The sequence below is a fragment of the Myxine glutinosa genome, chromosome 3 (genome assembly GCF_964187855.1).
Source record: "Myxine glutinosa chromosome 3, kmMyxGlut1.1, whole genome shotgun sequence".
Taxonomy (NCBI): domain Eukaryota; kingdom Metazoa; phylum Chordata; class Myxini; order Myxiniformes; family Myxinidae; genus Myxine; species Myxine glutinosa.
In genome coordinates, this window is record NC_136263.1 from 216,810,329 (window position 1) to 216,834,970 (window position 24,642).

The 24,642-nt window shown below is 45.6% G+C and overlaps 1 protein-coding gene across 13 annotated transcripts in view; it reads right to left on the bottom strand.

Moving 5' to 3' along the window:
* The window catches only part of SMG7 (SMG7 nonsense mediated mRNA decay factor), a 396,971-nt gene that overhangs the window by 167,153 nt on the left and 205,176 nt on the right, over window positions 1-24,642 (bottom strand). For 8 of the 13 annotated variants that reach the window (XM_068109496.2, XM_068109493.2, XM_078774989.1 and 5 more), the window contains exons 15-16: window positions 9,846-10,019; window positions 9,359-9,530 (exon numbers count right to left, since the gene is read on the bottom strand). In XM_068109496.2, coding sequence (XP_067965597.2) covers window positions 9,359-9,530; window positions 9,846-10,019 — 346 coding nt within the window. The remainder of the gene's footprint in view (window positions 1-9,358; window positions 9,531-9,845; window positions 10,020-24,642) is intronic. The other 5 variants (XM_068109497.2, XM_078774992.1, XM_078774988.1 and 2 more) reach the window with 1 other exon arrangement.

Consider the following 24,642-nt stretch of genomic DNA (forward strand, 5'->3'; position numbering starts at 1 on the left):
TGAAAAAGTAAGTACACCCCATGTAAAGTTTTGACTTTTTCAACATATTTCAACATACAGCTATTTGATCTTCATTTCAACAATATTGATAGATAAAGGTGATATAATATAACAAATATCATGAAACATTTACATTTTGTAGTCCATTGTATAATTTAAATAAACATAAATGGAAATTTCGCATGTGGAAAAAGTAAGTACACCCCTACATTTATCACCACTTCAAATACCTAAAATTAGAATCAGGTGCACCAGCTCAGGTGCACCAGCTCAGGTGCAAATGATTAGAACATCGTTAGAGAAGATCTTGGAGGAACCTGTCTTATTAAAACCTCAGACATTTAGTTTGGTTTTCTCTTTGTTGTTGAAGTGTGCGGCGTCACCATGCCTAGATCAAAAGAGCTCTCTGAGGCCTTCAGAAAGAAGATTATAGATGCCTACGAGTCTGGGAAGCAGGGGCGGATCCAGGGGGGGGGGGTGCAGGGGGTGCGCAGCCCCCCCTTCGATCCAGGATGAGGGTGCAGGCGGTGCGAATCTGCTGAAATGTTGGCCCAGGGCAGAACACAAGGAACTGCAGAAACTTCCAAGAACGCACGAAATGCCGTTTCTGACGATCAATTTTTAAAAATTTCCTTTTTCCAATTTTTTTTTTTTTTAAACTCGGAGGACCCTTGAACTCCCCCTTTATCCCCCCACGCCAGCGCGATCGTTTCATGCACCCCCCCCCCCCCCCCGTCTTGAAATTCCTGGATCCGCCTCTAGGAAGGGATTTCAAAAGATCTCCAAACAATTTGAAATCAATCATTCGACTGTCCGGAAGATCATCTACAAGTGGAGAAGATTCCAAACAACTGCAAACTTGTTCAGGCCAGGCCGCCCCGGCAAGTTCAGCCCGAGAGCAGACCGCAAGATGCTGAAAGAAGTCTCTAAGAACCCCAGAATGTCATCACAGGACCTACAGGTAGCTCTTGCCACTGTTGATGTCAAAGTGCACGAGTCTACCATTAGAAAGAGGCTGCACAAATTTGATCTACATGGGAGGTGTGCCAGGAGGAAACCTTTGCTGTCCAGAAAGAACATCAGGGCAAGACTAAAGTTTGCCAATGAACATCTAGGCAAAGACCAGCACTTCTGGAACAATGTGCTCTGGACAGATGAGTCAAAGGTAGAGCTATTTGGCCACAGTACCAGAGACATGTTTGGCAAAAACCAAAGACAGCATTTGACCACAAGAACCTGATACCAACTGTAAAGCATGGTGGTGGAAATATTATGGTTTGGGGCAGCTTTGCTGTATCAGGGCCTGGGCAGCTCACCATCACAGAATCCACTATGAATTCTTCATTGTACCAGAGGGTGCTTGAGGATAATGTGAGGACATCTGTCGGAGAGTTGAAGCTCAACCGAAGGTAGACCTTGCAACATGACAATGACCCTAAACATACCAGTAAATCCACCAAGGAATGGCTGAAAAGAAAGAAATTGAGGGTTCTGGAATGGCCAAGTCAAAGCCTGGATCTAAATCCCATCGAGATGTTGTGGGGGGATTTGAAACGAGCTGTGCATGCAAGAAACCCCTCAAACATCGCACAGCTGAAAGATTCTGCATGGAGGAGTGGGCAAAAATTTCTCCCAGTCGATATCAGAGACTGGTAGACAGTTATAAGAAACACCTACTTGAGGTTGTTTCTGCCAAAGGGGGCAATACCACCTATTAGAGCCAAGGGTGTACTTACTTTTTCCACATGCGAAATTTGCATTTATGTTTATTTAAATTATACAATGGACTACAAAATGTAAATGTTTCATGATATTTGTTATATTATAATCACCTTTATCTATCAATATTGTTGAAATGAAGATCAAATAGCTGTATGTTGAAATATGTTGAAAAAGTCAAACTTTACATGGGGTGTCCTTACTTTTTCACGTGACTGTATATCAAATCATTGTTCGTGATTGGTCAGCCATCTTGTCAAGTCAAACAACAGGGCTACATGGTTTCAATAAAATGATGAATGATTTTCTGGGGCAGAAAAATTGTCAAAGTTAACTTCCGGTTTCGGGATTGCTCCATATGTCCACGTTGAACCTGCAGCTACTCCTTCCACTTCATCAAAACTATGTTACCCAGACTGGATCCGCCATGTCCTTCTGTCATCATTTTTTCCATGTTGCTCTTTGTGTTTTTATCCAATTTTCTGTGTTACATCAAACCTTGTTGTGCTGTTTTTGTCAAATTTGTTTCCGTGTTGCTCAACGCCGATTCTTTGGATAGCCGACATGCAAATTATGTCTGTTTTGAGGCTGCATTCCTTGTTGCACTTCTCCACTCCAAAGTGGATTGTCCCTTCTGCCTCAACGTTATCCTGTTCTCCCTCCTTGCTTCGGAAACAAACCACGCTATTAACTCCGCCACCAAAGGTGGATGGAGGTTATGTTTTCACCCCTGTCTGTTTGTTTGAGAACAAAATATCTCAAAAAGTTGGAGATGGATTCGGACAAAATTTGGCAGAGATGTAGCGTATGTGACAAGGACGACATGATTAAAATTTGGTGAAGATCCGGATTCGGCTAATATAATTTTTTAAGTGATTCTTCACCATTGGGTGATAGGGTCAAAAACTATACATGGCAGGATATCTCAAAAAGTTATGGACGGATTTGGCCGAAACTTGGTGGACCGGTTGGGTGTCTGACAAGGACGATTCGATTCGATTTTGGTGAAGATCTGAATATGGATTCAGATATGAGAATTATTTTCACAGTGCAAAACTTGATCTTATTCTGGTTGATTTTTCTTTCACCTGCATTTCCTGTACTTCATTCTTTATCTCTCCCGTTTCTCAATATCTCCAAACCAAACCTTCATTGATTGAAACACTTTTTTGTATACTGGCAGATACCGACATTCCCCGGGGGATGTGTTCCTGGAAAATGGCGTGAACGTTTCATTAAAAATGCCTACAAACGAAATTCCAGAATAAGTTACCTCACTCTTTTCCCACGAGTGTCATGTCATCAACTCAAAAACAACCTGTTTGTTTTGCTTCAACTTTGGTCTTGCATGGTTGCTCAAATGTCTTTCATGTCTTTCAAAATGTCTTGAATGTCTTTCATGTCTTGAAATGTCTTTCAATCCTGACAAATCTCACACTCTTACTATGTCTCTCCGAAAAGATCGACTGGACAACCCTCCCATCTACTTTCTCAACAATCCTCTCCAAGAAGTTCTGTCGCTCAAGCTTTTGGGTCTCACTATCTGCCATGATCTTTCTTGGGAAAACCACATTTCCAAGCTGGCCTCCAAAGCCAGTCGCCGACTGGGCATCCTCCGTCGTGCGAAGTCCTTCCTAGGCACACCTGAGCTCCTCACCAGATACAAGGTTTTCATCCGCAGCTCAATGGAATACTGTTCTCCCCTATGGGCTGCTGCTCCTGCCTCACACCTAGCTCGGCTTCACGCTGTTGAATCCAAAGCTTTCAGAATCATTGGAATCTCCCACGATGAAGCTATCTCTGAGGGCCTGTCACTCACTCACCGCAGGCAGGTAGGTGGTCTTTCTGTCTTCTACCGACTCCTCTCCGGCCTTGCTCCCCCAGCTCTCTCTGTGCTCTGTCCCCCAAATACTCCTACAGGTCGCACAAGATCTGCCAGCAACCCTCTGATGGTTAAACTGCCAAAATCTCGGCTCTCTGCTCACCTTCACTCTTTCATTCCTCTTTTCTCCCGCCTCTGGAACAAACTCCCACACTCCCTTCAATCCCACTCCTCCCTCCAGGTCTTTAAAACAGCTGTTCACCACCATCTCTTATCTTCCCCCATCCAAAACCTTGATCTTTTCTACCCCCACTAATTCACCCCAGATCCACCTTGTTTGAAATTCCAACTTCTTTCCTGGAAGTCCTGGCAGTGTCCATATGTTTTATACCTCTACCACCCCCCCGCCCCCCTTACCATGCCTCCCCCCCAAAGCCCTCTCCCTCCCACAGATCTCTCGATGTCTCCATGTCTCCATGTCTCTCGGTCCCTGCTCTCAAATGTTGTGTTTGTGTCCTTCCCCCTCTCTCCCCATCTTGTCTACCGCTCCCGATGTTATTTGTTTTATTTGTCGGTTTGTCTGTTTGTCTTTCTGTGTGATTAATGTTCGCTCTTTCACGAGCCTCGATCTTGTATATATATATATATATATATAAATAAATAAATAAATAAAAAAAGTTTGTGCTTTTACTGCTTGAAGTTTAACCTTGAAGAAAGATACCATATTCTGTATTTTCTTGTGAAGATGGATGTCGACCTTAAACAGCATAATTTTAACCCATCCTGGTATCAAAATCTTTTTGCTAGAATTTCATTTTATTTTACATTCATTTTTACTTACCATGAACCAGATGGGTACAATATTTACACCATATATTACACATTAATAATGTGCAGACTGAAGGAATCATGTGCAGACTGAAGGAATCATGAGACTAAAAACTAAATATATATATATATGAATAATAACTAACGTATCCCGATCAAAAATCGAAAATAAAATTAATCGGATGTCTGTCTGTCTGTCTTGTCTTGTCTGTTCACATTTTTGCAAAGACCGCTGGGACCACGACCACCAAATTTGGCTCACAGACCAACCCTTGAATTGTCCGAAGGGTATTTTCATCCACCACCTCAACCTTTGAAGAGCCCTAATAACCATCTTTACATGCTTTCAGAGATTGGATTACATGCTTGAGAGATACGCCTCATGAAGACCCCAAAAACACCTAAGATTAAGATCTGTGAAGACATCTAATACCCTTAAGACCAGAAAGACCCCAAAGACCTTTAAGACCCGGAAGAACTCGAAGACCCTTAAGACCCCCAAGAAGTGGAAGACCTCGGAGACCTCGAAGACCCTTAGGACGTTAAAGACCCTTTAGACCCCAAAGACCCTATAAAACCTCAAAGACCCTTTAAGACTTCAAAGACCGATAAGACCGTTAAGACCATTGAATACCCTTGAGACCCCTTTACCCACTGGCATCTCCTAAACTCATTTTGTATAAACACAAACAGGCAGCACCTCAACTCACCCATTAAGACCAAAACTGCCAATGGGATTGCGACCAAATTTGGCACAAATGATATTTGGGATGTTGCAACTCGAGTTTGTTCACGACATGAAAAAAAAAATCGGGGTGTAAGGGGAAGGGCACTGAAGGGTCTGCCGGGGATCAAAATGGATCCAGGTTTGACCCCCACCCCCCAAAAAGAGGAATTTGCTTTTTCCTCTGAAACTACACATACAACTCCGATGAAACTTGACCACAATGTTCCTTTCATCACCCTTGGTTATGAACCAACGTTTGTTCACGCCATTAAAATATATATATTGGGGTTTAAGGCGGATAACGGGGGGTGGGGTAGTGTATGGAGGGGAGGTGGTAGGGGGGTTGCCCCCCTGAATAGACTAGACGGATTTATGGAAAAAGGCCATGTTTAAGCTTTGAGGTGCATTTTTGGGTAACAGTTGGGAACCTCACTTTTTAACATAATGATGGAATGCTGAATTCGATTAACCCGGTTTCCAAGCCGAATTTTGAGGGTTTTTTTTGAGTTTTGAATAAACTGCTGAAGAACTTGGGCATTGGTGAACTCACAGAGGAGACAATCAAGTCTGCAGAAGCGTTCATCTGCAGAATATATAATGTGCACAGAACAACCTCTGTTGATTCAGCATGACATATGTTGTTCTCCAAGCCTGTCATCTTGCCAAGGTCGGCAAATTGAGTACCAGCTTGCTGGGATGAATGATCACGGTGTGTACCCCGATTTAGAATAGGTACACCGTATCCCTGCGCATTGAAGAGCGTGACCAAGGGTTGGCGTCAGGAAGGGCATCCGGCCATAAAAACATTGCCTCATACAGGGAACCATGATTGTCATGGGGCCCACAAGGCTAACCCCCGCTCTAGCGGGGAAAAATGGCCTTAAAATGCCTGTTGTTTCTTGTTACGCACACAATTTCGATGAAACTCGACCACAACCATAATCACCCATTATGTACCAAAGTTTGTTCACAGCATAAAGAAAATCGAGGTTTGAGGTTGTCCATCATGAGGGGTGGGGGGCAGAGGGGATTGGGGGTGGGGGGCAGAGGGGATTGTGGGTGGGGGGGGGGGGGGTTTGGGGATGGAGGGGTTAAGATGGAGGGGTTAACATGCGTCCAGGTTTGATCCCCCCCAAAATAGGTATTTGCTTTCTTCTCAGAACATTCCTTGTTAAAATGTATTGGTCTCGTATCAATGTGGTCAAAAACAACACCGCGATCGACAGACATTCTCAGGTTTTGCATTTGTGCGCAGCGGAATCACATCTATACTACATGCAATGTAAAGACGGCGTGTTGGTACTTCCCGTGAAGTTCGTACATGGGAACGGCAATGGGAAAGTCCAATAATTGACATTATTTCCGTATTTACCGACGTAGACAGACATTCTCCTGCCTGGAAGCCATCTGATCAAGGTAACATGCTTGCAAGCTTTTGTACCCACGGTAACACGCTGGCAAGCTTTTGTACCCACGGTAACACGCTGGCAAGCTTTTGTACCCACGGTAACATGCTTGCAAGCTTTTGTACCCACGGTAACATGCTTGCAAGCTTTTGTACCCACGGTAACACGCTGGCAAGCTTTTGTACCCACGGTAACACGCTGGCAAGCTTTTGTACCCACGGTAACACACTGGCAAGCTTTTGTACCCATGATAACACGCTTGCAAGCTTTTGCACCCATGGTAACGCGCTTGCAAGCTTTTGTACCCATGATAACACGCTTGCAAGCTTTTGTACCCACAGTAACACGCTTGTAAGCTTTTGTACCCATGATAACACGCTTGCAAGCTTTTGTACCCACAGTAACACGCTTGTAAGCTTTTGTACCCATGGTAACACGCTTGCAAGCTTTTGTACCCATGGTAACACGCTTGCAAGCTTTTGCACCCATGGTAACACGCTTGCAAGCTTTTGCACCCACGGTAACACGCTTGTAACCTTTCGTACCCACGGTAACACGCTTTCAAGCTTTTGTACACACGGTAACACGATTGCAAGCTTTTGTACCCACGGTAACACGCTTGCAAGCTTTTGTACCCACGGTAACACGCTTTCAAGCTTTTGTACACACGGTAACACTATTGCAAGCTTTTGTACCCACGGTAACACGCTTGCAAGCTTTTGTACCCACGGTAACGCGCTTGCAAGTTTTTGCACCCACGGTAACGCACTTGCAAGATTTTGTACCCATGGTAACGCGCTTGCAAGCTTTTGCACCCATGGAAACGCGCTTACAAGCTTTTGTACCCACGGTAACATGCTCGTAAGCTTTTGTACCCACGGTAACACGCTCGCAAGCTTTTGCACCCACGGTAATACGCTGGCAAGCTTTTGTTCCCTCGGTAACATGCGAGCAAGCTTTTGTACCCACGGTAACACGCTTGCAAGCTTTTGTACCCACGGTAACACACTTGAAAGCATTTGTACCCACGGTAACATGCTTGCAAGCTTTTATACCCACAGTAACCCGCTTGCAAGCTTTTGTACCCACGTTAACATGCTTGCAAGCTTTTGTACCCACAGTAACACGCTTGCAAGCTTTTGTGCCCACAGTAACACGCTTGCAAGCTTTTGTACCCACGGTAACATGCTTGCAAGCTTTTCTACCCACAGTAACACGCTTGCAAGTTTTTGCACCCATGGTAACGCGCTTGCGAGCTTTTGCACCCATGGTAACGCGCTTGCAAGATTTTGCACCCATGGTAACGCGCTTGCAAGTTTTTACACCCACGGTAACGCACTTGCAAGATTTTGTACCCATGGTAACGCGCTTGCAAGTTTTTACACCCACGGTAACGCACTTGCAAGATTTTGCACCCATGGTAACGCGCTTGCAAGTTTTTACACCCACGGTAACGCGCTTGCAAGATTTTGCACCCATGGTAACGCGCTTGCAAGTTTTTACACCCACGGTAACGCACTTGCAAGATTTTGTACCCATGGTAACGCGCTTGCAAGTTTTTGCACCCACGGTAACGCACTTGCAAGATTTTGTACCCATGGTAACGCGCTTGCAAGTTTTTGCACCCACGGTAACGCACTTGCAAGATTTTGTACCCATGGTAACACGCTTGCAAGTTTTTGCACCCACGGTAACGCACTTGCAAGATTTTGCACCCATGGTAACGCGCTTGCAAGCTTTTCTACCCACAATAACACGCTTGCAAGCTTTTGTACCCACAATAAGACGCTTGCAAGCTTTTGTACCCATGGTAACGCGCTTGCAAGTTTTTGCACCCACGGTAACGCACTTGCAAGATTTTGTACCCACAATAAGACGCTTGCAAGCTTTTCTACCCACAATAACACGCTTGCAAGCTTTTCTACCCACAATAACACGCTTGCAAGCTTTTGTACCCACGGTAACATGCTTGCAAGCTTTTGCACCCACGGTAATACGCTGACAAGCTTTTGTTCCCTCGGTAACATGCTAGCAAGCTTTTGTACCCAGCTAACGAACCCGAACCTCAAAAAATCTACTATTGGAGTAACTCGCATGATTGTGGTCATGCTACATTAACATTGCACCCCATATGGATGACATGGGTTAAGAAATAAATCAGCATACCGGAATAGCACTTCAATTCCCCAAAATCACGGCATGCTTTTCTGATGACGAAAATACGGAAACCTCCGTATGGATTGTAATAAAAACACAGAGTTCTGTGCTACACGGAAGGAGTTTTTTCTGGTGAAACTCCCAAAATCCAACATTAATGTTCACCTCCATCAATTTGTTCCTCTTTATTTTCACACCCGTGCAACCAACTTCCACATTCTCTTCAATCGCATTCTTCCCCTCCAGGTCTTCAAAACAGCTGTACACCATTATGCGAGCTCATCCGCAATCCAAACCATGATCTCTTATACCCTCGTTAGCGCACACCACCCCCACCTTAGCCCGACTCCTTCCAAATTTCTAGATTTTTTTCTTTCTGAGAGTTTGCCGAGTTCTATCCAACCTGTCCACCCCGTGCGTCCTCGCATACCCCACATTCCTCCCCACATCCATCATTTTTCCAAGTCTCCTTCAATTTTTCATTCAAACCTGCTGTTGGTGCTTCCCTTATCTTTCTGTTCTGTTCTGTGTTCTAGCTCTTCCACGAGCCTTGACTTTGCATAAAAAGCACCCACAAATGAAACAATTCAATCTTGGAGTACACATTACTTCAAGCTGTAACAATAAAAGATCAAACACCAAAAGCTTTAGGATCCAAATAAAAACCAGAATCAGAACGAGAGCTGTATTTGTGCCTACCAGTCTGGCCACTGAGCGGAGTATACGTTCCGGCGTTGTGTAGAGGAGTAAAGGGTGAAGATGGAGGCTGCCCTTGTGCTTGAACTTGACCTGGAATGTTTTGAGATGTCCCTGGTGGAGTTTTAGACATTTCGGTGTAGATACCCTTTTTTGATTCCACAGTCGGTATCATCTGCAGACAAAAATGTTCTTCAAATTTGCAAGTCGGCTTCGATTTTTGATGTTAATGCAGGGCAGTGTCAACGTAGTCAACTTGCACTTGATTTCAGTGCAACGATTGTATTTTCTCTAATATCCGGGGAAAACCAACTTTCATAAAGGATCCGCTATCGTAGCATCAACTTTCCTCAATCTAAAAGCTTCACTGTGAGCAGTATTTTTCTTTGTAATTTGAAAGGTCATTAAGCTGAACGACAACATTGTTGAACCAAAGATGTAATTTAAATAGATTTAAAATACAACTTTATAAATGGTGAAAAGCTCTCACCTGAGGGCCCCCACCCTGCTTGCGCAGATCCTGAATTTTCTCAGCTGCACCCTTCTTCACCTCACTTTTACGCTTCCCACGGGGTTCTGCCTTAGGACTCACCACGCCACTTCTTCCCAAGTCCCCCCAGCCGTGCACACCAACACTCTCCATCCAAGGTCTTGTGGCTTCCTGCTGAGCAATCGATAATGCAAATAAAAGGAAGCTAATTTAAGAACGTGCCAATTGATTATTGTTTTTCAATAGCAAAACAAAATGCCAACGAAACCATAGGCGAGACAGAGCCTTGGAATGAAGGGTGACAATTTTCAGAAACCCATGTTACATTGTAGCAAATAAAGAAAACAAAATGAAACTTTCATTGTGAGAACAAAACAGGCTATATATTATATAGTATAGGTTTATTATCAAATTTTGGATTGGCATTCATGAAGTGCAAATACATACACAACAATAAAGAGCAATCAGAGATTGCAGACCCTCCCTAGCACGTGTTTTTAGTGTTTTTTTTTATGGCAAGTAAAAACAAATATGGCAAATAAAAACAAATACGGTGGCCGAAACACGAGACTGATAACATGATTTTTTTCCTCCACCAATTTATCCAGAGATGACGCTCAAGAAATTTGCAAGGACTTCCAGGATTTCCGATATATATATATATATATACGGGGCTGAAAAAGTAGGTATACAGTAATTTGAGGTATTACAGTAATTTGAGTAATACAAATTTGAACATTTGAGGGATTAATATGTTTATTATTGATATGTTTATTATTGATATGTTATTATTGATATGCTTGTATATTGTAAAATCAATAAAATACGTTTTGCGTGCACGTTTTGTTTTTCATCACTGTATACCTACTTTTGCAGCCCCATGTATGTATGTATGTATGTATGTATGTATGTATGTATGTATGTATGTATGTATGTATGTATGTATATATATATATATATATATATATATATATATAGATATATATCTATCTATAATTCCATTAATCTCTGTGTGTTTGTATGTGTGTATGTGTGTATGTGTGTATGTGTGTATGTTTGTCTGTGACCGCTGTTTCTCGACAACCACGGGTCCGATATACTTTAAACTTGCCAGGTATATTGCTGGGGACCCGAGGATGTGCCTTTTCAAGGTTTCATATTAATCGGACAAGTACTTACCGAGCTATGGCGATTTCTTTACCAAACACTGCAAGCCGTTCGCTTTGGACCAAACCATTGCATGTAAATAGAGGGGGGGGTTCTGTGGTCGTTGCGAATGGACCAAACCATTCATGTAAATAGAGGGGGGGGGGTTCTGTGGTCGTTACTGCCACGTGGTTTCAAAGTTTTTTTTTGTTGTTGTTGTTTGCACGCATGTTTTTTTGCACCCACGTACGGGCACGCCCTAGGATGTTTACACACACACACCCCTACACAAATTTTTTTTATTTTTATTTTTTGGCAAGGAACGGGCACCCACGTACGGGCACGTCCTAGCTTATATATAGTACGGGCATGCCCTAGTATCTATAATTCCAGTAATCTCTGTGTGTATGTGTGTGTGTCTGTGTGTGTGTGTGTGTGTGTGTGTGTGTGTGTGTGTGTGTGTGTGTGTGTTTGTCTGTGACCGCTGTTTCTCGACAACCACGGGTCCGATATACTTGAAACTTGCCAGGTATATTGCTGGGGACCCGAGGATGTGCCTTTTCAAGGTTTGAAATTAATCGGACAAGTGGTTCCCAAGGTATGGTCACCGTACTCGCAAGCCGTTCGCTTTGGCTTTGCGAATGGACCAAACCATTAAATGTAAATAGAGGGGGGGGGTTCTACCGTACTCGCAAGCCGTTCGCTTTGGCTTTGCGAATGGACCAAACCATTTCATGTAAATAGAGGGGGGGGTTCTGTGGTCGTTACTGCCACGTGGTTTCAAAGTTTTTTTTTGTTGTTGTTGTTTGCACGCATGTTTTTTTGCACCCACGTACGGGCACGCCCTAGTATATATAATTCCAGCAATCTCTTTGTGTGTGTGTGTGTGTGTGTGTGTGTGTGTGTGTCTGTCTGTATGCGACCGCTGTTTCTCGACAACTACCGGTCCGATATACTTGAAACTTGCCAGGTATATTGCTGGGGACCCGAGGATGTGCCTTTTCAAGGTTTGAAATTAATCGGACAAGTGGTTCCCAAGGTATGGTCACCGTACTCGCAAGCCGTTCGCTTTGGCTTTGCGAATGGACCAAACCATTTCATGTAAATAGAGGGGGGGGATTGGCCTATACACAGCCTCTCTGGATGTTAACTTTGCCAAAAACAAGAAAATAAAAACAACCGTTAGTTTAATTAGTCTATTTTATAGTTCTATTAAAGATGATAGGTTAATAATTTAATATTGAGAATTTGTGCACGCACGTACGGGCACGCCCTAGTATATATAATATATATATATATATATATATATATATATATATATATATATATATATATATATATATATATATATATATATATATATATATATATATATATTGTTGTGGACATGAGAATGGTGTTTTTTTTATTGTTGTGTAAATTGTTGTAAAAATATCGACCTCCTTCCTCCAGTTGTGTATAAAGGTCAAAGTGCATCCCGTAATTAGGTCATAAACAATCACGTTTAGCCAATCATAGATTTCCTCCTTGTTGGTAGTATATTTCCTTATAGTGGGGCGGCTTAGCCCAAATATTCAAAAGAATTGTGCATTTTGTGATACAAGCACCAAATTTGGCACAAATGTACATTAATATGTTGCGAACATTTTCAGATATTGGGCCACTTGAAATTCCGTAATTTTTTTTTTCAAATTTTTTCAAATTTCGTAATTTCAAATTTTTCGGGTGACACCGTCACAATTTCGGTCTTCGAGGCCGGCCGATAGGCAAAGTGTGACCGGAAGGGACGAGGTTCTCCTGACCACGTGGCCCTCGATCTGGGAAGCGAGAGGCGTTCCATTAGTGGACGCGCCCCTCACGCCCGACTTTTGGGCGGCCCCGGCAGGCCGTTTGTTTTGACGTTCCGTGACAGGCCCCGCACCCCCACCTCCGGGCCGACCGGAAGCTTGTGCTGAGTACATCATACCTGAACAACTCAGTGAGGCAGAACACAGCAGTGCACACCAGGGTGACCCCTTCAGTGCATAAACCAATTAACCTGTCCACTGCAGGGCATATAGAAATGAAGTTATTTTCTGCATATAATAATAATATAAGTTCAGTTCTATATAACAATTTCTGTTATCACCACTACCACTACAACTACCACTACTACAAGCTTTGTCTGGAATTTTGTGGACTAACAGACAAACAGACATACAGACAAGCTGGGATCAAAACATTACCTCCTTCCACCATTGAGTGTAGAGGTAAACATCATGGAAATTATATCATGCCCTAGATTTAATTCATGCTTACCCGTGTATTTGCTTCACTGGTTCACAACGTCTTTTGCATACATGTAATTCAGACTCTCGTCTTCATTGCTGACCACACAATGTTCGCAACATATTAATGTACATTTGTGCCAAATTTGGTGCTTGTATCACAAAATGCACAATTCTTTTGAATATTTGGGCTAAGCCGCCCCACTATATCGGCCGGCCTCGAAGACCGAAATTGTGACGGTGTCACCCGAAAAATTTGAAATTACGAAATTTGAAAAAATTTGAAAAAAAAAATTACGGAATTTCAAGTGGCCCAATATCTGAAAATGTTCGCAACATATTAATGTACATTTGTGCCAAATTTGGTGCTTGTATCACAAAATGCACAACAGGTTTGCTATGCTGCTACACTATTATTCTATGTAGGTTAAGGCCGTGTCTTCCATTAATTGACACTCCATTGCACCGAATTCAAATACATAGATCCCCTTTCATTTTCATTTAATAAAGCCTCAATTGCCAACTGCATTCGCCGCAGCTATTGGGCGGTTTTCACCACGACTCCATTAGCCACGAGGTAGGCTTGGAGAAGAAGGGGGAGGAGCTGCTGAATCCTGGGCGTGCCACCCATCGTCATCAAGGGTGGAGCCAGAGGGCCCGTGCCGACCAATCAGGGCCGAGGCGAGCTCATCGATGGGCGTGTTCTAGAGGCCGGCGGCTTGATCGCCCGTGGCGTTATAAGAAGCGCGGGGAAGCCTTTGACACAAGTGCAAAGAGAGAGTTGAGTCAGAGATACGGCAGAAGTGTGAAGTGCCAAGTAGAACAAGTGCCAAGAACAAGTGCGTAGGAACAAGTGCGCAAGCACAAGTGCGCAGGAACAAGTGCGCAGGAACAAGTGTGAAGTGAGAAGCGCCAAGAGAGAGTTGCACCGGAGGAGCTTCGCTGTGCAGTTTGGAACCGCGGCGGTTTGGCGATCCCAGCTCGAGCATTGACGGCGGCCGTCCGCTTCCAGCCCGACCGATCCCCGCTGATCCTTCCTCCCCCGCCAAGCGATTCCTCCTTCCGATCATTCCTGCCTGCAAATTCCCCATTCGTGTGAGTCCGTCTTTGTTTGTCTTGTCCTTGGGTTCCTAAGTAAGACTGAATAGGTAAACTAGAATTTTCACTGTGTCGCCTTGATTTCTTCTGTAAATTATTTTATTATCCTTCCTTCTCCTTGGTTTCTTTTGGTTGTAAATAGCAAATAAATTATATTCATATTTCCTACTTCTGTCTTCCTCTTCTTCACATCCGTGTCGCCTTTGTCTTTTCCCCATTGAATATCTGTGGCACGATTTGGCCCACGTTTAAGGAATCGGGTCTGAGTCATTGCTAATAGTTCGGGCCGCGGCCGCCATCCGCTCGGCAAATCAACACCTTATCCGCGGTCCGTAACAATATATGTATGTATGTATGTATGTATGTATGTATGTATGTATGTATGTATGTATGTATGTATGTATATATATATATATATATATATATATATATATATATATATATATATATATATATATATATATATATATATATATACATACATATATATATATATATATATATATATATACACATATATACATATATATATATATATATATATATATATATATATACATACATATATATATATATATATATATATATATATACACATATATACATATACACATACATACATATATATATATATATATATATATATATATATATATATATATATACAGACTTGGCATTTAAAATGGAATATTTTTTTTTTCTTGACTTGGGTTTACTTTCTTAACTCAGTATATCAATCTGGTGAATTTCTTTTACACTTTGGTGATTTATTTGTTAAAAGAACCATGTCACTGATTGTCTGTCGCAGCAAGAAGTCAACAACAGGATTATATCACAGGTGGCGTGGCAAAATGTACGGACAGGTGCATTTGATGACTGGCTTCACAGTTGGGTATACAAGGGTTGTTGCGTTCTGTATTAGTGGAAAACAACTGCTGCACATCTCCAAAAGTTATTGCCGCTTCCTCTGGAGATGGTCCGTCAACTCGACAATGCTGTTTGTCATGGAGTGGTGGCTTTACGAAATTACGGCATTAAACAGCATCCTATTGCTCGGCAGTATGGCATCACTCAAGGTCAGGTGTCAAAGATCCTGAAACGAAATGCTCAGAGGGGTGTCCCTACTCCAATACCGAGGCCAGGACGTCCCCGCAGAACCACAAGGAGGGATGATCGCCAGCTGCACCGGTTAGTCCGCAATGGCCGTACTAAGTCAGCTAATCGGCTTGGGGCTGAGTGGCAGCAACTGGCAAATGTGCCTGTATCCAGAAGGCTATTCAACCAACGACTGGTTCAAGCAGGCTATCGTGCCAGGCGTCCCCTGAGAAAGCCACGCCTGACCAGACAACACCGCCAGCGCCGATTGCATTGGGCCAGAGAGCACCGTCAATGGCAGCCAGAACACTGGAATCACGTGATCTTCAGTGACGAGTCTATATTTCTGGTCTATCGTCAAGATGGCCACGTCCGAGTGTGCAGACAAGTGCATAATGCCTACAACAAAGATTGTATAGTGCCAAGAGTCCAAGCTGGAGGTGGTGGGGTGACCGTTTGGGCTGCTTTTCATGCAGGGGGCAAAACTGACCTGGTTGTTCTGAATGGAAACCTGAACCAGTTCAAGCACAGGGCCATTCTGGAAGAAACATTGCTTCCATTTGCTCATGCAGCCTTTTGAGGAAACTTTGTCTTCCAAGATGACAATGCATGGCCTCATCATGCTCGCATGATCCAACACTTTCTTGCTGACCGTGGTATAGAGCATATGGAGTGGCCTGCCATGTCCCCGGATATAGATCTGATAGAGAACATGTGGGCAGAATTAACGCGTCAAATCGACCACTTGGACCAACAGCCGACCTCTGTGCGTGAATTGCAGCAGGCTATTGTCACTGCATGGCAAGCGATTCCTGTCCAAACCTTGGCAAATCTCGTGAACAGCATGCCTCAATGTGTACGTGCTCTCCTGAATGCTCGTGGGGGATACACGAAGTACTGAACTGTAATTTTACTGTCCGTAATCCCAGTCGTAATTTAACTTTTGTTTTTGTTACAAAAAAATTTGGCTAATGTGCAAAATAAAGAGATACTTCTGGAAAACGTACAGAAGTTTAACACAGTACTGTCCATGAATTGAGTTCGATATCAGTTTACATCACTTTCAAGAATCAATTTATTTGTTTCGAAATGTCAAATGTGGTTTTTGTTTCTTTTAAAGGTCACATTAACAAAATCTAGAATAATTTCAACATAATTCCAATGAACATTTGGTTCTAAGACATCTTGAAAAGTAAGTTCACCCCTTGAAAAAAAATATTCCATATTAAATGCCAAGTCTGTATATATACACATACATACATACATACATACATACATACATACATACATACATACATACATACATACATACATACATACATACATACATACATACATACATACATACGCAGGCGTCACATGCTCGCCGCTTCTTCGACCGGGCCACTGTCAGTTGCTTGCTTTTTTGGTGGTCGTGCGGATTTTTTGGCCATTGAGTCTGCCCTCTGCATAGTCCCGGCTCTGCTCCCTGCTTTGCCTACCCGGCTCCTTCGCCTGCTCGCTGTTTCCTCGGGCACGCTCTCGTGGGTTGTGTCCTTCGCAGCGGTGTGGCGGCGGTTTTCCCGCCGTGATCTTGATTTGTAGCGGCGGCGGTTGATTGCCGCTGCATTTCCCGCTTTGCCGTGATCAACCTTGGCCTCGTGATCGTCTCTTTGCTCCTGTCTGCCCTCTGCTTGGGTCCCGACTCTGCTCCTGGCTTCACCTACCTGGCTCCTTCGTTTCCTTGGGCCTGCTCCCGTGCGTTGGGACCATTGTTTCACCTCCTCAACCTTGGCCTCGTGCTCGCCTCTCCGCTCCTGCCTGGCATGGCTCTGCATTACTCCGCCGCAAGGCTCCTTCTGCTCAATACCCGCTCCACCCCATCATGCATCTCTGCCATCAAATCAAATGGACTACTCCGACGACCCAGGTACATTCACCGTGGCTCCGGTCGTAAGTTTGTATATGTACAATCAGGTCACTCCATCCCCGTCCTCTGGTCGGCTCAGCGCACTCCCACTCATCGTCCCAGCGCACCTAGTCATGGCAACGCACAAAATCGCACCTTCTGCCTGCGAACCCTGGCTAAATCACCTGTTCATTCCCGCTGTTCAAACATCAAGCTCACCCTGTTCAACACCCGGTCCCTCAACAACAAATGCCTCATCCTCAACGACTACATCCTGGATAACAAACTGGACTTTCTCTGTCTCACCGAAACCTGGCAACAACCACTGGACTACTACACGCTCAACCTCACCACACCCAATGGATATTCCTACGTCAATAAACCACGCTCGGAGGGCCGAGGTGGTGGAATTGCCGTTATCCACCGTCAAGACATCAGGACCAGCCTCATCCCCATCGCCTCATCCTCATCCTTTGAACACCTGGCTTTTAAACTCTCTGGTCGCACGCAGTCAGTCATGGCTGTCGCCTACCGCCCTCCCAAACCACACCCATTATTCCTGTCTGACCTCTCCTACTTTCTGACCCAGCTATGTTCCCTCTCCCCCTCAATCCTCCTCCTTGGTGATTTCAATATCCACATGGACTCCACTGACTCCACAATAACCACTGACTTCACTGATTTACTCACCTGCTTTAACCTCACTCAACATGTCAACTTTCCGACGCATATCCGTGGTCACATTTTGGACCTTGTCTGCTCCACTGGATTAATTTTGCACCATCTCTCTGGCTCCGACCTCACCCTCTCTGACCACCTAGCCATCACTATGACCATCAACATCCCCACCCCAACACCAAGACATTATCGCACTATCAACTTCCGTAAGCTAAACGCTCTTTCACCTACCTCATTCTCATCCACCCTCTCTGAAAAAATGTCCACTTCTCCCTTCATTGACCTCCACACCCCTTCCGACCTCACTGACTACTACAACCACACTCTCTCCTCCTGCCTTGACCAGCTTGCGCCTGTAAAAACCAAAACAGTTTCTTTCACCCATTCTGCTCCCTGGTTTACCCCTGAACTCCGCCTGATGAAAACTCGTGCTCACCAACTTGAAAGACTCCGCAATAAAACAGGTCTCACAGTTCACTCCCAAGCCTACAAGGACCACCTACAACACTACAAAGATGCCCTCTCCCACGCCCACTCCGCCTACTACTCTCAAATTATCCACTCTGGCTCCGGAAACCCAAAAGCACTCTTCTCGACAATAAACAAACTCCTCCGCCCCCTGGACACCACCACCCAGTCATTCACAGTAGACAACTGCATCTCCTTCCTTTCTTTCTTCCAACGCAAAATTGACAACATCTACAACAGCTTGACCACCGCCGCACCCGCTCCCCCTCCAACCACCTGCCCCCCCTTATCCTGCCTTCCCCTGTCTCAATTCTCCCCGGTCTCCCCTACTGACCTCTCTGAACTCCTCATAGGAATGAAAACTGCCACCTGCACTCTTGACCCCATCCCCTCCGCCTCCAGCTTTGTCAAGGCCTCCCTCCCTGCTCTCTCTCCACTTATCATTGCAACAATAAACTCCTCCCTGTCTACAGGCATCGTCCCACCATCCCTCAAAATTGCTGCTGTTACCCCCATTCTAAAAAAACCTGGTCTAAACCCTGACATCCTAAACAACTTCAGACCCATCTCCAACCTACCCTTTCTGTCGAAAGTTTTGGAACGCGCTGTAGCCACTCAACTCAAACATCACCTCTCTGCCAATAACCTGTATGAAACATTCCAATCCGGTTTCCGCTCCAACCACAGTACTGAAACTGCTCTCCTCAAAATCACCAATGACCTTCTCCTCTCCTCTGACGCTGGTAACCTCAACATTCTCGTCCTCCTCGACCTCAGCGCTGCCTTTGACACCATGGATCACACCATCCTCCTCACCCGACTTGAATCCACCTTTAACGTTACCGGCACTGCCCTCTCTTGGATTAAATCATACCTCTCTGACAGACGCCAGTTCATCTCCATCAATAACTGCAAATGCCCCACTGCTCCCCTCCCCCAAGGTGTCCCCCAAGGTTCAGTTCTTGGCCCCCTCCTCTTCATCCTTTACCTGTCCCCCCTCGGTCACTTAATCCACCGTCATGGTCTCCAATTCCACTGCTTCGCCGATGACATCCAGCTTTTCATCTCCACCAAGTCCGTCTCCACCGACACCCACTCTATCCTGACAAACTGCATCTCTGAAATAAAATCCTGGCTTCAAATCAACTTCCTCAAACTTAACTGTGATAAATCTGAAATAATCATCATTGGCCCAAAAACGCTCACAAAATCCACCCATAACTTTGCCCTCAACATCGACGGTATCCCAGTATCCACCTCCCCTCTCATCCGGAATCTTGGCGTCATCTTTGACCAAACCCTCTCCTTCGACAAATACACTAAACAGATCACAAAGACAGCCTTCTTTCACCTGAAAAACATCGCCCGTCTCCGCTCATCCCTCTCCTCCACGGCTGCAGAAACCCTCATCCACGCCTTCATCACCTCCCGTCTGGACTACTGCAATAGCCTCCTCTATGGTTCACCCTCAACAATCACCAATAAACTCCAATACATTCAGAACTCCGCTGCCCGTCTACTCACCCATTTCCGGACCCGTGACCACATCACCACCGTCCTTTACAAGCTTCATTGGCTCCCCATCTCCCAGAGAATCCAGTACAAAATCCTCCTCTTGACCTACAAAGCCCTCCATAACCTGGCCCCATCCTACCTGGCTGACCTCCTCTCCAGACACACTCCCACCCGCAACCTCCGCTCTGCTGGTACCAACCTCCTAAACCCCCCCCCCCCCCCCCCCATCCGGACCAAATTCAGATCCTGGGGGGACAGGGCCTTCTCCATCGCTGCTCCCACCCTCTGGAACTCACTACCTCACACCATCAGAGACTCCTCCTCACTCACCACATTCAAAACATCACTCAAGACCCACCTGTTCAGCACTGCATTCAACATTCAACCCACAGCATTTAACCCCTGACTATCACTTCTCCTTCTCCCTCCTTTTGCTTTAAATATTTCCCTATTGATTCTTGTCTTTTTGCAATTGTTGTTTTCATGTTTTGTTATGCATTATGTTTTGCACTATGTCAAAGCGCCTTTCGGCTTCATGAAAAGCGCTATCCAAAATAAATGAATTATTATTATTATTATTATACATACATACATGCATGCATGTATGTATGTATGTATGTATATATATGTATATATATATATATATATATATATATATATATATATATATATATATATATATATATATATATATGTATGTATGTATGTATGTATGTATGTATGTATGTATGTATGTATGTATGTATATATATATATATATATAGTTGCGGTTTTGAGAATCCTTCACTAGTAAATACTGTAAATAACAACTTGTAAATATTACCTTTGTAACGTTAAAAGGTCGCACCCTAGTTAGGCCACGAGCAACACGTAGCAAACCATAGGCTTCTTCTTTAGTTATTTCATTAGTATGTGTTTCAGGTAAGGATTTGTTTCCAATAGTTGAATCTGCGTTGTATTAATCAAATAACCTAGGCCCCCCCTCCTCAAATTCCCATCCTATTCATTTTGCGGCTTTACCCCCTCCAAATTGTATGGCGCGCCTTTGCCAGCAGCGTTCGCTGCCTTTGAGCTGAAGGTCGCCCCAAGCCGCCATAAGCCACGTGGCAGTGGGAGAAGAAGGGAGGAGCGGCCAGGAACATAGGCGTGGCCCCATCAACGCGTCACGAGGGGAGGTAACAATGAACCCTCTTGACCAATCCGGACCGAGGCGTGTTCACCGGTAGGCGGAGCAAAGCGGACGCGGCTTGATATGCGAGGCTGGTAATAAAAGCGAGAGCGCGAAGCCCTTTTGCGCAGATGCGGGGGAGATCGGCAGATGCGAGGAGAGAAGATCGGCAAACTTGAGAGAACAGCGCAGAGGCGGCGAATGATAAGAACATTGAGCGGGGGATCACTTGGGACGATCGTGTGATACGAACTGCCGTTAGTTTTGAGAGCGTTCGGCACGCTATACGTATGCAGATTCCTGCCCCTCGCATATGTAAGGTCCGGTCGCGCGCCAACGATACGAGAAGCTGCCTGCCGTTCTTCGCCCGTGGACCCGGAGCCTGGACGGATCCCATCGCCTGGAACCATCTGCCTGGACCTTCCTCCCCTACCAGCTACCATTCCGTGTGAGTCTGTCTGTTTGTCCTGGGGTCATGATAAGTTAAGACTGTTTAGATAAGCTTGCCCTATGTCCTGTTATTTCCTTCTTCTTGTATATTCCCTTCTTTCGTTTCCTCTTTTAATGTAGTAAATAAACCATATTTGTTCTTCCTTCACCCTTCTTATTCTTTGGTTCCTCTCATCCGATCGCTTGCGTCCCGTCCCCAATTGAGTACCTGTGGCACGCTTTGGCCAACCGCTTTTAATCGGGTTTAGTCCTTTTCTTAACGGCTCGGATAGTGGATTGCTAAACCGCTCGGCATTTACCATCACATCCGCCGTTCGAGCAGGGACTCATCTCCCTGCTTTGCGGAGAGATTGGTGAAGGTATTTGGGAAACCTTTCACCAATCACCCTGGCCAATCTCATCCCGCAAAGGAGCGGGACAGTTCCAGGACCGGAGACGGCCAGCTTAACAAGACAAGGGGGTTAGCCACTCCCCCCTTGCTAACGGGAGTGCCGTACTCTGAGATCCGTAACAATTGGTGTCAGGAGTGGGATTTGGAGCCCGAACCAAATTTTCAACGATCGGAAAAAAATTTGGTCAAAATTACGAGCGGCCGAAATTTTGTTTAACATCCAAATTGAGTCGTGCCATGGATGGTCATGGTGATCGGATGCCGGTGGGGGAGATAGAAGAGGGGTTAGAGTCAACCCAGGACCCCAGGGAGGAGATGGGGGAGATAGAGGAAGAGGATAATGAAGGTGCGGTAGAGGGGGTTGCAGACGCACAAGATGGCGGCGCCTCGCACGTGGTCGCGGCAGCACAAGATGGCGGCGCCTCGCACATGGCTGCGGCAGCCGAGCCCGAGATGCCAGAGTACATGCGAGTCTTTATGATTCAAATGATGGCAAAGTTGGACACCAAAGCGATAAGTCCACTCGGGAAATGAAAGAAGGGTTAGGTAATTTGGAAAGCCGAATGGGTGAGCAATTGGGAAGCCAAATTGGGGATTGAGAGAAGGGTTAAGTAATTTGGAAGATAGAATGGGGGAGCGATTAGAAAGCCAAATTGGGGGGCTAGAAGGCAAATTGGGAGGATTAGGGGGCCAATTGGAGGACGTGAGTAGCCAAATGAACGAAGGGTTAATGGGGCTGGAAAACAGAATGGCCGCCCAGGAGAACCAAATGGAAGGGATGAAGAACTGGTTAACTGAGTGAGCAGACAAGATGGGAGGCAAATTGAGGGAAATGGGGGAGCAATCCGCCCGGGAAATCAAACAAATGGGGGAGCAGATACACGAGGTAAAAATCGGGCTAGAAACCAAATTGGACACCCACAAGGGGGAGCTGGAACAGATGAGGGCGGCATCCACCAAGGAAATAGGAGAGATGGGGGAGGATATAAGGCGCGGGGTGAATGAAGAGGTCGCGGGAGTACGCGACGAGGTAAAGCGGGGTGAGGAGCGCATGGAGAAAGAGGTGAGGAATAGCACGGCTAGGTTACAAGGGGGCATAGAAGATCTGACGTGAGGAGGAGAGCAGCTGACAGTGGGACAAAAGGAGTTAGGGGAGCAGGTGGAAAATAACACAGCCGTAATAGGGGGGCTGAAAGCGACACAGAAGGAGATAAAGAAAGAACTAATAGCGATGAAGAAAGAATGTCAGATGGTACATGAGGGACTGACGAAGAGGTTAGAGGAGGTGGTAGAGACAATGGAGACGACAGAACAAGAAAAGAGGAAGCACATGGAGGTAGCATTAGAGGAAGAAATTGAAGGGGCGCACCGAGAAATAAACGAGGTGAAGCAGAAGTTAGAGGAAGTGGAAGAGGGGGTAAGTGAAATTAAGAAGAGACGGAGTGAGACTAAGAAAGAGATAAAGGAGGTGATGGAATTGGTGCAAGGTCTGTGCTCAACTCGTGATGATGTACTTGCTAACCAGATAAAGAGTTTGCAGGTGGCGGAGGAAGAGCGACGAGGAAGAGGCGCCGAGGTGAGTGGCGACATGTTCGGAAATGTCTATGGTGTGAGGGGAGGTTCAGCGAGCTTGGGTGTTGGTCTAGACCCGGGCGCTCGTAAAAGGTCCGTGGTGCGCGTTATGAATGGCAATGGCACGCGTGTACGAATGGCATCGGAGCGTGAGTGTGTTACCGAGAGCGAGGGAGAATGCACAAGGGGGTGTATGTGTGAGGGTGAGTGTGACACAGAGGGTGAGTTGGTTGTGGCGGGTGTGTGAGAACGCACACCTGAGTTGGTTGTGGCGCGTGTGCGGGAGGGCACATCGGAGCGCGTGAGTGGGTATGTGCAAGAGTGCACACCCACGAGTGTTACGGAGGACATAACGGAGGAGAGGTGTGGAACGGAGTGTGTGATGATAGAGTGTGCGAGGAGAATGGGTGCGCAAGAATGTGCACGAGAGTGTGTGGTGAGCGTTATGAGTAGACCTAAGTATGGAGCGAAAGAGAATGCACGAGCAAGTGCAATAACAAAGTGTATGGAGACACCTGGATGTGTGAGTATGGGAAGAGTCGCGTGTGGATGTGAGCATGCGAGTAAGGCATCGACGTAGACCTGGGCAGCGGTTAGGCCGACATATAGCCGACGCGAGCTCTCGGTCCGTGCCGGGCTTGGTGTACTGCGGGAACCGGCGAGGGTCGTAATCACGGCGGTTTCAAAAGAACTGCCGTACGCGATCCGCGCTGGGCCCCGCCCTGCACGGTCGGTTCCGCGCTTTGCCAGGCAAAGCGGGCGGCCCGGTTCGAGGGGAGGTAGGAGGGGTTGGAACGGCGCCACTTGTGGTTGCGGCGTTCCGGCCGGGCAAGATTGGGCCATCGGGCAGGAGACCGAAAGGCTCCGCGCCGATGTGGACCTTGGAATCTCGGCCCGAGCAAACCTCCTCCCCTGAACCGAATGCCGGACGGACCCAACCTGCAATAGACCAAACCTCCCGTATTCATTGCTCGGCTTTGCGAAGCCGAGCTTTAATGATGTATTGACGTTCCGAGAGGCTCAAGTTTAATGGACTGTGATGGCGATAGTGATAGTGTAAT